General features: G+C 43.7%; 4 protein-coding genes across 4 annotated transcripts; 1 reads left to right on the top strand and 3 right to left on the bottom strand.

Moving 5' to 3' along the window:
• Positions 1–534: 534 nt before the first annotated feature.
• On the bottom strand, positions 535–1898 carry LOC311031816 (dnaJ homolog subfamily B member 9-like). The gene is made up of 3 exons (XM_084038324.1): positions 1820–1898; positions 1263–1508; positions 535–984 (listed from the first exon to the last, which is right to left on the bottom strand). Exons 2-3 carry the CDS (start codon positions 1480–1482, stop codon positions 545–547), a joined length of 660 nt encoding a protein of 219 aa, XP_083894450.1. The 5' UTR covers positions 1483–1508; positions 1820–1898; the 3' UTR covers positions 535–544.
• Positions 1899–2171: 273 nt separating this feature from the next.
• LOC311031815 (THAP domain-containing protein 5-like) lies at positions 2172–5471 on the top strand. Its single transcript, XM_084038323.1, has 3 exons — positions 2172–2572; positions 2789–2975; positions 3229–5471. Exons 1-3 carry the CDS (start codon positions 2487–2489, stop codon positions 3985–3987), a joined length of 1032 nt encoding a protein of 343 aa, XP_083894449.1. The 5' UTR covers positions 2172–2486; the 3' UTR covers positions 3988–5471.
• Positions 5472–6043: 572 nt separating this feature from the next.
• Positions 6044–8343, bottom strand: LOC311031999 (vasopressin V2 receptor-like). The gene is made up of 2 exons (XM_084038604.1): positions 7480–8343; positions 6044–7358 (listed from the first exon to the last, which is right to left on the bottom strand). Exons 1-2 carry the CDS (start codon positions 8195–8197, stop codon positions 7279–7281), a joined length of 798 nt encoding a protein of 265 aa, XP_083894730.1. The 5' UTR covers positions 8198–8343; the 3' UTR covers positions 6044–7278.
• A 2717-nt stretch (positions 8344–11060) lies between these two features.
• On the bottom strand, positions 11061–12421 carry LOC311032377 (vasopressin V2 receptor-like). Its single transcript, XM_084039110.1, has 2 exons — positions 11419–12421; positions 11061–11297 (listed from the first exon to the last, which is right to left on the bottom strand). Exons 1-2 carry the CDS (start codon positions 12179–12181, stop codon positions 11218–11220), a joined length of 843 nt encoding a protein of 280 aa, XP_083895236.1. The 5' UTR covers positions 12182–12421; the 3' UTR covers positions 11061–11217.
• Between the last annotated feature and the right edge of the window lie 62 nt (positions 12422–12483).

Raw genomic sequence — 12483 nt, 5'->3', positions numbered from 1 at the left:
AGGAGGCAAAGTGACATTTTCCTGTAATCGTTAAATAACGACTGAAAACCAAAAGAAAGTACACTCTGATTGGATGAGCGTGGTTTTACTTCCACAAAAGGTTTATGGTGTAGAAAGCACAATAACAGTATGGCCTGGCTTCAGAATTAATGTTTCTGCTGTGTTCTCATAAATCATATTGCCTTATTGCTCTCAAAAAGGAACATCTATTAAATTCAAATGAGATTTTAACCATAAGCCATACCTGAGTACTATAGTTTTGTGGATTGTTATCATAAGTAAACATAATGAAAGCTGTGCTGTGAGCAATAATGTGTCCGAGTTATTGCTTGGAAGCAGCCCTTTATCAGGTCAGCTTGGCTATTTGTTCAGAGGAAATAACATACACACGGAAAATTACAAAAAAAAAAGCCACACGACGCCGTTCTATATTCCACCAAGTGATAAATTATCATTAAATTCCAAAACCACAACTTAAAAACCCAGCAGTGTCCCAAGTGGCTGCGCTCCACAGAGCACCTTTTTTTTTTCCCCCCTGCTCGTCTCAGGAGCAGTCAGTGAAGGTGGTCACTATGTTGCCCCTCCGCTGAGTCACTGTCCTGCAGTGCTGCTTCCCCGAGCCCTGGAACCTGCCGTCGGTCCTGGAACCGTGTGCGTTAAATGAAAACATCTTCTCCAAGTCCTCAAACATGTCGTCAAAGAGTCCTCCGCCGAAGCCCCCCTGCTGGAACTGTCTCTTCTGTCTGTCCATGGCCTCCCTGTGGGCCTGGAAGTGGCTGTCAACGTGTCTCTTGTGATTCTGGGAGTGGGCGTGAAAGTGCTGTTGCTGACCAAAAGTGTCTTTGAAAATGTCATCGAAGTTGAAGGAGTGGTAGTGCTGGTTGAAGTTGTAGTCGCCTTCTCGGTGGCCCTCTCCTGGCGACGGGCCTTGGCCAAACTGGTCGTACTCTCGCCGCCTCTTATCGTCCGATAACGTCTCATACGCTGATAGAGACAGAAGACAAGATGACATCACTCACCGTGACGCTGCGGTTCAGAAGCCTGAACATTTCAAGATGAACCTTGAGCAACATAGGGATGCATTTATCATCTATTTATTGCAAAACAATAAAGATAAGTGTTGTCCTATTGACCAACTCATAATTTAATTTAAAAATATCACACATCTTACTAACTCTAGGTAGGCACCTGTAGTAGATTAAATATTTGCCATTTTCTCAAATAAGACCTAACCATCAATTCACGCACACACACACACTCACCCTCTGCTATCTCCCTGAACTTGGCCTCTGCGTCCGGGCCCTTGTTTCGGTCAGGATGGTACTTGAGTGCCAGCTTATGAAAGGCCTTCTTGATTTGGCGTTCAGTGGCGTCTTTGGGCACCCCCAGTATGTCGTAGTAGTCCCCCTTGGCCAGGATGAACTCCGAGATCAGCAGGATGTGCACTGCTAGCAGCAACGCCGACTGCGCTGTGGCCATCATGCTGGTGACGTAGGGCACCGTTGCAGCTGTGAAGGGAGGCAGTGGGACAGCGCAATCAGTGACGTTTCACACACCCGTGACTTTCAAAATGGTCATGTCAACATTTAAGGTACCAACTATTTGTTCTGAAACTCCAGAATACAAGTTATACGACGTTATTAATGAACGTTACAGCGGAGAGGAGGAGAAGAAAACAACAACTGGCCGTTTTAGAGGCATACGGAAGGAACTTTAACCAGCTCTGCCTTCAAAAAGCTCGTCACTTTTTGTATATTGTTCTCAGCCGCAGATAAACTAGGATACATATAGTCAATGTGTGTTGGAAGAGAAGGATTACCTGGAGACGAGGCGACGCACAGCCCGGCGATACTCCCGACAACTCGAGTTGTGGCGAAACGCAAGCTAGCGATTGTTGACGAGATGCATTCCTGAGTTAACACCACGACTCGCAACGCTATTGGCCCATTTCTTAACACAATGACTGGCCGCGCTGTGATTGGTGGAAACAGTGCGCACGTGTAGAGATGAGGTAGCCCTTTACTTGTATAGTCCGGAAAGAATACAAGCGGAGCAAGAGGGTTTGGTCCGTATACTTCCGCCTTCGCTTTGCTCTGTTATTTACCGGTATATATTTTCGATTGAGATGTGAAACCTAAACACGTTCGTTTTTAGCTCCGTAAATTAATGTTGTAGATTATTTAGTTTATATATTTAGTTAGTTTTTTTTAGCATATATATATGGAATATAATGTAAGATTAGGTAAATGTAGGCGAGATGTTTCGCAGAAGTTGTGCAGTAGATTGTCATCCTAGATGAAACGTCAACATCATAGATAGTACGTCAACTATCTTGACGATTATACAGAGTAAACGTCATCTCCGCTATGAGTACTACAACCCGGAAGTGACAGTTTGACGAGCTGTTTTTTGTGTGTTTTGTTTTTTTTAAATTGGCAACAAACGTGTCTCTGTTATAGGCGTTTCCATGTAGTTTCACCGCAGACATGCCACGGTACTGCGCTGTGAAAGTGTGCAGAAACCGCGGGGGAACCGCATCTCGACAAGACAACAAGAGAATTAGCTTCTACCCGTATGTTATCCGATTTCTCTCTGGTGTTTGTCTGAATGTAAATGTTACAAGGAGCGTTAGATGATAATTACAGAGCAGTGAGACGTTAATAGTAATGTCATGTCAGTAGTTTGTACTGTATGTCATGGTTAACGTGCTCTGCTTGTAACGGTCAATACTGCTATATGACTAAACGTTTCGGTTTAAAAGCAGCCCTTTAATTCATATCTCACAAAGGTTCCCCTTGCAAGACAAGTCCAGGCTCCAGATGTGGGTGGACAACATGAAGCGGGAGGAGTGGACACCAAGCCGACATCAGTACCTGTGCAGCGAGCATTTTACAGAGGACTGCTTCGATATCCGATGGGGCATCCGCTACCTGAAGACCACAGCCATCCCGACTGTATTCCCCTCCACCGAGGATGTATGTATCTTGTCTTGTTTCCCTGTCTCAACACCCAACACACACACACACACACACACACACACACACACACACACACAAAACAAGGGCTTTGCTGCACATCACAAACTCTGGTCCAACTAATTGGTAAACATGTTAAATTGTTTGTAAATTGTCGTTTAAACATGTTTTGAATGCAACAAGCCTGTACTTAATGTTGTGTTATTTTTGCATTGCTTGTAATTCATTGTAACCCATTTTTCTTTCATCTCAGGATGGTGAGAAAAAAGTAGCCATCGTTAAAAGATGCCCCAAGGTCAAACCCAAGATTCTCCATATTGAGCCCACAGGATGTGACTCGCCACGCGACAAGAGGCCGATCATTCTGAGCAGAACGTGTAAAAAGGTCCAGCCGGGTACAACAAACAGCGCTGTGGCCGTAGACAGAGACATCACGTCCGACCCACCTTTGGTGTCGGACACTGGCATCTCCTGTCAGTCAGACCTCTCAGAGATAAGGACTGCTCCTTGTGAGGTACCAGGTGACAACGGATCGACGACAGTGGCCGGCCCCACGCTGTCCCCATGCGACGAGCCCCACTCTGAAGAGCAGGCGGACTCCATTGTGACAGTGTTGTGCTGTGAGTCACAGGGGCTTTTTTCGGACGGCGAGGGAAACTTAGACGCAACTGCTTTCCAAGCAGCGCTGAGCCAAGCTTTCAACTTTGTCCCTGTGGAAATGGTCAACGAGGAACCCACAGCCTGCTATTTGGAAGAGACGGGACCCTACGAGGAAGAGCATATTTCTGTCTACGAGCATTCGTACTGCAGGCCGGACACGGACAGAGATCAGCTCTGGCGTAAGATCTTGAGTTTGCATGCAAAGATCTTGGAACTGGATCGCAGGGAAGAGAGCACCTTGGCCAAAATCCGTGCTCTGGAGACCGAGGTGGCGACCATGAAGAGAGACGGTGCCGTTTTTAAAGAGAAGCAAAGAAATATGGAAGATTACATATCATCCATATTGCTCTGAATTTTTGCAAACTACAGACTCTGAAATGAGATTGAGGGTGTGAAATGGATCCGTTACCATTGAGTCACTTTTGCTGATATGTTGCACACATGCTTAAAGCACAGAGGCACAAACTGTGTCTGATAATACTATTGTTCTCAATGTTCCACATCATTGCTCTGATATCCGTATTACAACAAGCCATCATTTTGATATGTTACTGTAGGAAAAGCACAGGTGTAAAACGATTACTGAGGGGTGACTTTCATTTAGCTGCTTGTGTGACTGCTGCCACACTGTTATGGTTTATCTTGCGTCATTAAGAATTTAGGCTAATAAGACTCTACCTTTTATGATGGTGGATGCACTGATCTTCAATGTGGTAAGGGAAAGGCTAAATGGTTACAAATTAATCATAATGTAATTGAAATCACATATGGACGGATTTGCGAAGTGCAAATTCCAAATGACTCCTTAGAGTTTTTGTGTCACAGGAAATGGTTACAAGATGATTTCCAAGGAAAGATTAAGATAATTGGTTCCCAAAACTGGGGGCAACCGCTTTGTTTGCCAAAGTTTTCCAGTGAAAATTGTTGTAATCATGTTGCTCAGCGTCTCGGGAGGGACAAACAATGTCCCTTTCCCATGTGCCAAAGTTTACAGCGAGAACTGCAAGGCTTGATCTTCAAATATGGTGGGGTTATGATACTGATCTATGTTTGGAAATGTGCAATAAAGTTACAAAGACATTTGCATCAAGGGAAATGTAAACATTGGTCAATAAAAGAGGACTACATACAAGACATAATAAAAATTGAAGAATTAATGATAAAATAAGCAAAACATTATTTAGCCAGAAACCCTTAAAATAAGACTTTGTTATATAAAAAAAAGCATTTTCAAAAATAAGACTAAATTCAATCATTTGTTTATTTATTGAATTATGAACAATATTTTCAAAGTGAACTTGCTATCAGACAAAAAGACAAAGTTAGACAAGTTGAAGGAAGAGCAGCAAATAGTAACATGTAAACATTAACAACATGTAAAATGTGTGTGTGAATGATGTACAGCCTGGGATTAAGTTTCTCTGTATGTGTGTAGGAAGAAGACTTTCATTTTTAGGTTATGGTTATGTCTTGATTGTCTTTTCTAATGCAGATTGTTAAAAGAATTTGCCCGTAAACGAATAAATTCACCCAAGGAGGAGATCAGAGACAGAAGTAAAGTCTACGTCTGACTTTAATCTTAGACATACAACATACAATAGAATTTTGGTGGGTTACATTTTGCTAAATTTGATGTGTGTGTGTGTGTGTCTCAGCATGACCTGTCCGTTGAGATAGTCACGCAGGTGATGATTCTCGGTTCCGGGGAGATGAGTCTCAATGCCGTCTGAGTCCTCTGCCTCCGCCTCTTGCTCCTCCTCCTCGTCCTCCTCCGGACCTGCAGTCTCTCACCCAATGTCCAGTTTTAGCAAACATCGTTCCTCTCTCTCGACCTGCTCCCCTCTGCGCCCCCTCCCCTCCCTCCTCCTCCTCCTCCTCCTCCTCTCCGCCATCCATCGGTGCACCCTCTCGGTAAAACACATTGCAATCACTCCTTCAATCATCACCATCATCATCAAAACAAAGTAGTCACTTATCTCCTCCTTTCCCTTGTTTCTGTGTATGTGATGAAATAAGAGGATTGAATGTCTTACCGCTACGGGTTTTACCCCCTTGTTCTGCGTCCCATGGGTTCCCTGGTATTTGCGGAGCGGAGGCTTCTGGCGGTTCGGAGGAGACCGGAACATGTGCCGGCCTGGGGTGGAGTGGAGGTGGCCGCAGATGAGGCCGATCCGGGTAGGGGGAGGGACAGGCGTCGGACCCAGAGGGACTCCGTCATCATCTCTCCGTTGTTCTCGGCGAGAATAAAGAACGGGATAAAGATTAGAACTTGTCTGTTTGTGTGCTTCTTTTTCTTTTCTCTCCTGCTACCAATCTCTTAGTTTCCTCCACATTTAGTCTTCCCGAAACCCATATTTGGTTTTCCACAGCTTAAGATATTTGACGTTGTCTTTATCTTTTTCCTGCATACACTTTACATCTCTGTATACTCAGCCATCCGTGTTCCGGCCGCAACACGAATGGCTGTTACCCATCATATTTTATTTATATCTAGTTCACTTTATTCTATATAGGTTGCATATATATTTTAGAATAAACAAATATAATAAAAATCAAAACTTATGTTTGTCTTACCTGAGTGATAGCGCTTTTCCTTTTTTTTTTGTTAACTCAGGCGGCCTGGTGGATCAAAGTAGTTCTCGTCGTTCCAAAGACGTCCCTTTACTGGTCTCAGACCCAGTACTCAGAGGTATTTGACCTCGGATTTTTTACTGATTTAGCAAGACTCCCTCCGAATCAAAACTTCCCGATAGGAGAATCCCTCCTCTTTTTTTTTTTTTTGAGTAAAACCTGTTTTCTGATTCAGTAAATACTCTACGTAATTTGTTTTTGATGCCTCAGATTCCTCCTTCGTTCGGACCCCGTCACTGCTCTCCTCTCCAGCCGGGCCCGCCTTGCAAGGTGTTCAGGTCCGGTAGTTGGAGAAGAGAAACAGATATTGGGCCCCACGTTGGGCGCCAAAATGTTAAAAGAATTTTCCCGTAAATGAATAAATTCAGGAGATCAGAGACATAAGTAAAGTCGACGTCTGACTTTAATCTTGTACAAGAGGAGCAGTTACAATGCAACAACGTGTGAGGATGCTACAGAGGAAGTGCTCAAATCACTGTTGTGACTTGAGTCTTTTTAAAGGCACAGGAGATGATGCACCATTGACAGTTAACCTTCATGTAGAACAAGACATCATGACTACCAGGCCTCTGATAACATTTAGGTCAGCCATGGGGAGACTAAAGTAATAAACAGTTCAACACATAAAGCTGTAACCTGAACAAAGAGAACTTTAAGACATGAGGTTATACAAAATTCTTATAACACAGATTTATATTTAAAATCTGATTTCCCCTGGCGTTTCATAAAAGAAGGTGTTGTGCTCTGTGCAAGTGCTGTTATGTTTTGTATTTAATAAGCATCAAGCACAGTGTCTTATCTAGTTTCATAGAGGCAAACTAACTGCTGAAAAATACAAAACGTGGGCTTTTCTTACATGCATTATGTTTGATTTTCATTCGTGAGAACACTGAAACATTAACTGGCAAAGTACTGGAAGATGTCAACAGAAATGCAAGCTCCTGTTAGATTCTATGTATTAACAACACAGGTACTGTAATGGACTTCACCTGGGGTTAGTCAGGCCCCGGCCCTAGCTATAACAGAGATATATCCAAGGGTTGGTGCAGCTGTTGAGGCTGGCCAGCATCCCGATGATGTAAATCACTGGACCTGTGAGACAAAGAAATGTCTGCTTGAAAAACAAGGTGACAGAACATTCTGAGGTGCACAATTGATGACGACATAAACATTATAATATCTTACTCATTTATATATAACATGTGGGACAAACCTTTGGGCGCAGTGCTTGGGCTGAATTCGGACCATAACTGGACAACAAAGAATGGGCTCCAACACACAATGTACGTCACTAAAATAACAAATGTCATGGTCACAGTCTTCATCGCCTTCCTCTTCCAGCTTAAGTAGATCGTTCTGCTTATTCTTATTTGGCAATAGAGCAAGATGCCTGCAGGCAGGACAAACACTGACAGGGGGGTCCATAACGTGTAGATCGTGCTCTGCCACGATGGAATGTATGCCGGCCAGCAGTCGGAATGATTGTCACCCGCGTCCTTTGGAGAGTAGATGTAGATCTGAGGAGCGCTGAAGGCGAGAGAGATCAGCCACGCTGCAGCTATGGAGAGGTATCTCCTACAGGGGCCCTCCGTGAAGTAATCCATTGGTTGACAAACCGCCTGGTACCGGTCCATGGTCATGGCCAATAGCATGTACGTGGAGGCATACATCCCGACCACCTGAAGGTATCTTACGGCCAGGCACAGGTTGCCTTGGTACGTGTGCGTAATATACTCGATAAGCTGCGGTAGGACTTGGAAAAATGCCACCACCAGATCAGCCAAGCACAAGTGCAACACGAACAGCCTGGTCTTCGTGTTTCTCTTTCGCGTAATCCAAAGTTTGCCCAATACGAACATGTTGCTGCATGTTGCAAGTATGAAAATCACAATCAAAGTCACTGGGACAAATATATCATAATACAGCGCCATATTCGCTGGGCTTTACGAGCTGTTGCTGTCGGGAGCCATCCACTTGCTGTTGTTGTCCTGTCGAGGCACGAAAACATACTAGTTCAATTAAACTTCCTGTAGAGACTAATGTTGACGCAGAGGCATCTTGGCACACTGCGCGCGTCGCAGATGACTGATGGAAAAAAAAGACATCGACTTGAAGGGGTGAGAGAGGTCAGACTAATCCCGACTGATGTAGTTGGACAGGGCTCCCCTTAGTTGTTGTTTGTTCATGGGTTTATTCCCCTCTGATGGTCAGAATGTTATTTAGGGGAGGTCTCTGGCCAGATGAAGCTGTCCCTGACCTGGATGTCTTCCAGGGCCTGCTGTGGATTTATTTTTGCTATAATAATAGTTTAATAATAATAATATTTCAGTAGAATATGTTTTTCTTTTTATTCCAGATGCTTTGTCGCCACCTAGTGGCACAATTAAAGCATTACAGTGTATGCGGCCAAAAACGTCACATCCGGTCTTCTTCCTGTTTACTTTTTCTAGCATAACGTAACGTCTAGGGTTTACCGGTAAGGAGACGATTGTTTATTCGGCAACACTGCGTAAAACTCGACAAACTGACAATATGCTCTATTTATAAGCTAACGTTATGCCAACAGCAGCTAATGGAAAGCTAACGTGCTTCCGGTCAACGTTGCATTTGTCGGGTGTTTGTCTTTCCAATAGTGTAAAGAACAGTAGATTGATGTGGGCTGTCACCTCCGTCCTCCTTTTTGTGTGTTGTCTGTTTGAGCCAGTGGATGGCTTTGTACTGCCATCTAGTGGCCAGTGTTGGCGAGGGTGGCAGGTTATAAAAGGGAGGAGACTATGAGCCCTGGAAACTCACCTGTGCATCTCCTCACCTGTGCGCGTCCCCATCACCGTCTCCTTTGTTCCCGCTGGGTTGGCGCGGCGTCTACTTAAATGTAATCACTACCATATTTATGTTGTTTAGGTTGCTGCCATCTGTTCTAAGTTTGTTTCATTGTCATTAGGGGGAATATGGTTCTCCAGAAGGCACCTTCAACACAATGGTATTAGCTCCCTTGGTTTGGTGGAACGAGGTAGCCTATGTCTAACTCGTATTTGGGCTTTTATTTTATTCCCGAGTTTGAAATAGCCTAAATGTTTTTCAATTAATGTGTTTTTTATCTTTCTATCGATATTGAATGGACGTTGTGAGTGAAGTGTTTGTTTTTCTGTATTTCTTTTCCGTAGTTTTCACGGTGCAACAGCAACTATAAAATGTAAGCCCCCGTCATGAATCTCTCCGCCTTATTTGTTGACGCCAAGGGTCCGCTACAAACAGCTTTCTAACATCATGGTCATGCGGTGTTTACTCTTTTAGGCATATATATCTTCGAAATGTTTGGCTTCGATGTCTTGAAGACGTTTAAAATGTGCTTTAACGTTAAAAACCTAACATTAGCTTAATTTAGCTAACGTTTGACGTCACTGAGGTCCCAGTAAACAACGTGATTCGGACACGGCTGACGCCACCAAGTTAACTAGCGTTTATTTAATTCCGATGTGGCTTGGTGCTCATCAGGGCAACGGGGGTTTAGCTCAGGAGGTAGAGCGGGTCGGCTGGCAACCGAAAGGCACCAAGGCAGTAGGCAGCACTGACCTCATCTCCAAATTCTCCCGCCTCAAGCCTGGCAGTGCCGCAGTCAACAGCACACGTGCGAAAAAGGCCTTAACCTCTAAGAACACGGCTTCGGCGTCGCCACCAGAAACCACCATGAAAGAAGAAGAAGAAGGGGAGAGGAACGCAGCAGAGGAAGAGTCACACAAGCAATGGTAGCAAGCTACAGAAAATCCTTTCATTGCAACAAACAAGTCCAGTTAAGCTTCAACGGTGAATGTGTCTGCATCAAGCTCCTCCTCTAATGTGGCAAAACCATCTATGCAGCTATTTAACCCAGGGTCCACCAACATGGATGAGACCTACAGAACCCAGCTCTACACTGTTTAGATAAACGCTTAATTTGTGCATGTGTTCATTTTATTTGAAGATGTGTATATGCGGTATAATCAAACCGAGACACACTTAAAAATATCTTTTAAAAAAACAAATAATAAATAAATAGTCTTTCCCATCTCTTGTACAGCAAAGCACTTGCCTTGATGAAGTTCTGTAAAAAGTATTGATGACTTAGCATGTTCCTCTTTATGTCCAGCAGGTGTCAGCAGTTAGCACCATTGTGAACAGGGGTTTACCTCTGAAGGCCCACGTGTTTAGGAACTACAGACTCATGCCGGGAGTGAGATCCCACTACCTTGGAGACTGCAACCACAAAATGTGGCAGGCTATCAGGGCCTCGTCTGCCGCCCCAGGCTACTTCCAGGAATTTGTCTTGGGAAAAGACCTCCATCAGGTATAACACGGAACTGTGACAACTGAATTTAAAATCTTGACATTTGAAAAAGGGGGTGTTGATAAATACAACGGTGTGTGTATAGATTTGTTTGGCTCTTCCAAACCTAACAGAACAAATTGAAGAAGAAGAAGAATAAAATTAGCAAAAGCAAACATAATTTAGCCAGAAACCCTTATAAGACTTTATTATAAAAACAAAAGCATTTTCAAAGATTAAAAAAAGAAATAAGACTACATTCAATCTTTTGTTTATTTATTGAATTTTTAACAATATTTTCAAAGTGAATTTGCTATCAGACGAAAAGACGTGTGACAAGCTGAAGGAAGAGCAGCAAATAGTCGTGTCCTGTGCATTTTAGTTATGGAAGGAACATAACATCATGGCATATTTAATAAGCATCAAGCACAGTGTCTTATCTAGTTTCATAGAGGCAAACTAACTGCTGAAAAAATATTAAACGTGGCTTTTCTTACATGCATTATATTTTCATTCATGAGAACACTGAAACATTAACTGGCAAAGTACTGGAAGATGTCAACAGAAATGCAAGCTCCTGTTAGATTCTACGTATTAACAACACAGGTACTGTAATGGACTTCACCTGGGGTTAGTCAGGCCCCGGCCCTAGCTATAACAGAGATATATCCAAGGGTTGGTGCAGCTGTTGAGGCTGGCCAGCATCCCGATGATGTAAAACACTGGACCTGTGAGACAAAGAAATGTCTGCTTGAAAAACAAGGTGACAGAACATTCTGAGGTGCACAATTGATGACGACATAAACATTATAATATCTTACTCATTTATATATAACATGTGGGACAAACCTTTGGGCGCAGTGCTTGGGCTCCATTCGAACCATAAGTGAACAACAAAGTATGGGCTCCAACACACAATGTACGTCACTAAAATAACAAATGTCATGGTCACGGTCTTCATCGCCTTCCTCTTCCAGCTTAAGTAGATCGTTCTGCTTATTCTTATTTGGCAATAGAGCAAGATGCCTGCAGGCAGGACAAACACTGACAGGGTGATCCATAAGATGTAGATCGCGCTCTCCCACGGTTTAATGTATGTCGGCCAGCAGTCGGGACGATTGTCACCCCCGTCCTTTGGAGAGTAGATGTAGATCTGAGGAGCGCTGAAGGCGAGAGAAATCAGCCACGCTGCAGCTATGGAGAGGTATCTCCTACAGGGGCCCTCCATGAAGAACACCATTGGTTGACAAACCGCCTGGTACCGGTCCATGGTCATGGCCAGTAGCATGTAAGTGGAGGCAAACATCCCGACCATCTCAAAGTATTTAAAGGCCAGGCACAGGGAGTCGTTGCCTTGGAACAATACCATCTCCATAAGCTGCGGTAGGACTTGGAAAAAGGCCACCATCAGATCAGCCAAGCACAAGTGCAACACGAACAGCCTGGTCTTCGTGTTTCTTTTTCGCTTCATCCAAAGTTTGCACAATACGAACATGTTGCTGCATGTTGCAAGTAGGAAAATCACAACCAAAATCACTGAGTAGACAAACATATATCTTATATACTCCTCCATATTCGCTGCTCTTTCCGAGCTGTTGCTGTCGGAACGCATTCTATTGCTGTTTTTTTTTTTTTTTTTGTCCTGTCGAGGCACGAAAACATTCTAGTTCAATTAAACTTCCTGTATAGGCCTACACTAATGTTGGCGCAGATGCATCTTGGCACACTGCGCGCGTCGTAGATGACTGTTAAAAAAAAAAAAAAAAAACATTGACTTGAAGGGGTGAGAGAGGTCATTTTAATCACGACTGATTGTCACTTATGGCATACACTAAATGTAGTTGGACAGGGCTCCCCTTAGTTGTTGTTTGTTCATGGGTTTATTCCCCTCTGGTGGTCAGACTGTTATTTCGG

Source organism: Eutrigla gurnardus, assembly GCF_963514095.1.
Source record: "Eutrigla gurnardus genome assembly, chromosome: 21".
Taxonomy (NCBI): domain Eukaryota; kingdom Metazoa; phylum Chordata; class Actinopteri; order Perciformes; family Triglidae; genus Eutrigla; species Eutrigla gurnardus.
This window is presented reverse-complemented; position numbering and strand designations above follow the sequence as displayed.